This window comes from Buceros rhinoceros, unplaced genomic scaffold (genome assembly GCF_000710305.1).
Source record: "Buceros rhinoceros silvestris isolate BGI_N320 unplaced genomic scaffold, ASM71030v1 scaffold15614, whole genome shotgun sequence".
Classification (NCBI taxonomy): domain Eukaryota; kingdom Metazoa; phylum Chordata; class Aves; order Bucerotiformes; family Bucerotidae; genus Buceros; species Buceros rhinoceros.
Genome location: NW_010408955.1, coordinates 1,567 through 2,705, shown reverse-complemented (window position 1 = coordinate 2,705; position 1,139 = coordinate 1,567). Strand labels below are relative to the sequence as shown.

Genomic DNA, 1,139 nt, shown 5'->3' with positions numbered 1-1,139 from the left:
GCAGAACCACGTAAAGAACAAGTTGAGGGAAAAGTCCCAAAGCTCATTTCTGCTATCCTCCAACCCCGCTGCTGGCTCCAAGCAAACCCAACGGCTGCGTACCTGACTAAAGCAGGGAAGCAAACAGGGGCTTTAGAGTTTTTCTGTATGAAAACATTGAAGAGATAGTTATACTAAAGAAAAAATGTGAGTTGTTATAAATTAAGTGACCAACAGTCTAAAATTTTTACCTGTGTTATTTCCACACATTTTTAGATTGAAACCATAGCATTAGAAGGCAAAGTACAGCTTCTTTTTGTCACATCCCATCTTTACTGATGCTCTGGCATGGAAAGGGGGAGTGATAAGAACGCCTACACTACTTCAGCACAATGAGATGACTATTACACCAGGATCGTTCTTCCTGAACTGTTCATACAAGCCTTGTTGCGTATTTTCCTCTGTCTACATCCTATCTGCAAAGACCCAAACAAATCTACAGCACTACGTACATGCCCGTCAGCACAGCATTTTGCCTTTTCACGCTACAGCACAAAAAATCACATTTAGGGAAATACAGAACACATACGTACACTTAGCCCTCTGTTCATCGTTGACAACAGAACCCATGTGTTTGGTCACAGCCCAGTTCCACAGGCTTATTGCACCCTCTTCAACCTGAGTAGGAGAATTCCATTTAGATTTATTTATGTCCTGGATTGGGTCACTGAAATTTGCTACTGGAAGAGTAAACACTTTCATGTGTATGACAGTAACGACCTATCTACATGTTTGTGTAACTTCCTTTTGCACTGGAGTCAGAGGTGAGAGTTTTTCAAACTGTTACATGATGGTAAAGGGAGATTTGAGAGAGCAACCTGAAAGCAGGCACACTGAACGGACCCCATAGCATTTCTTCAGCTAGAAGTATGTATCGTTCTGTTCTACAGATTCATCACTTCAGAAGAATTATAAGTAGCTGGCAAGAAGCACATATTCTTTTCATAAGTGTATTTCATAAGATATATTCAAGTCTTATAAAAGACTATTTCACATCTAAAAACATAAGAACACTTCTAAGATGAAGCAAGGTAAGAAAGAACATGACTCTGGAAATCCAAGGCTGACAAGACCTGAAACTAAGAAGAATTGATCATATG

General features: G+C 39.9%; 1 protein-coding gene across 1 annotated transcript in view; it reads right to left on the bottom strand.

Moving 5' to 3' along the window:
• The window catches only part of TEX11 (testis expressed 11), a gene marked incomplete at its 5' end in the record, with an annotated part of 30,931 nt that extends 30,274 nt beyond the window's left edge, over positions 1–657 (bottom strand). The window contains one exon of the mRNA XM_010135064.1: positions 573–657. Within this exon, the coding sequence (XP_010133366.1) occupies positions 573–657 (85 nt within the window). The remainder of the gene's footprint in view (positions 1–572) is intronic.
• Between the last annotated feature and the right edge of the window lie 482 nt (positions 658–1,139).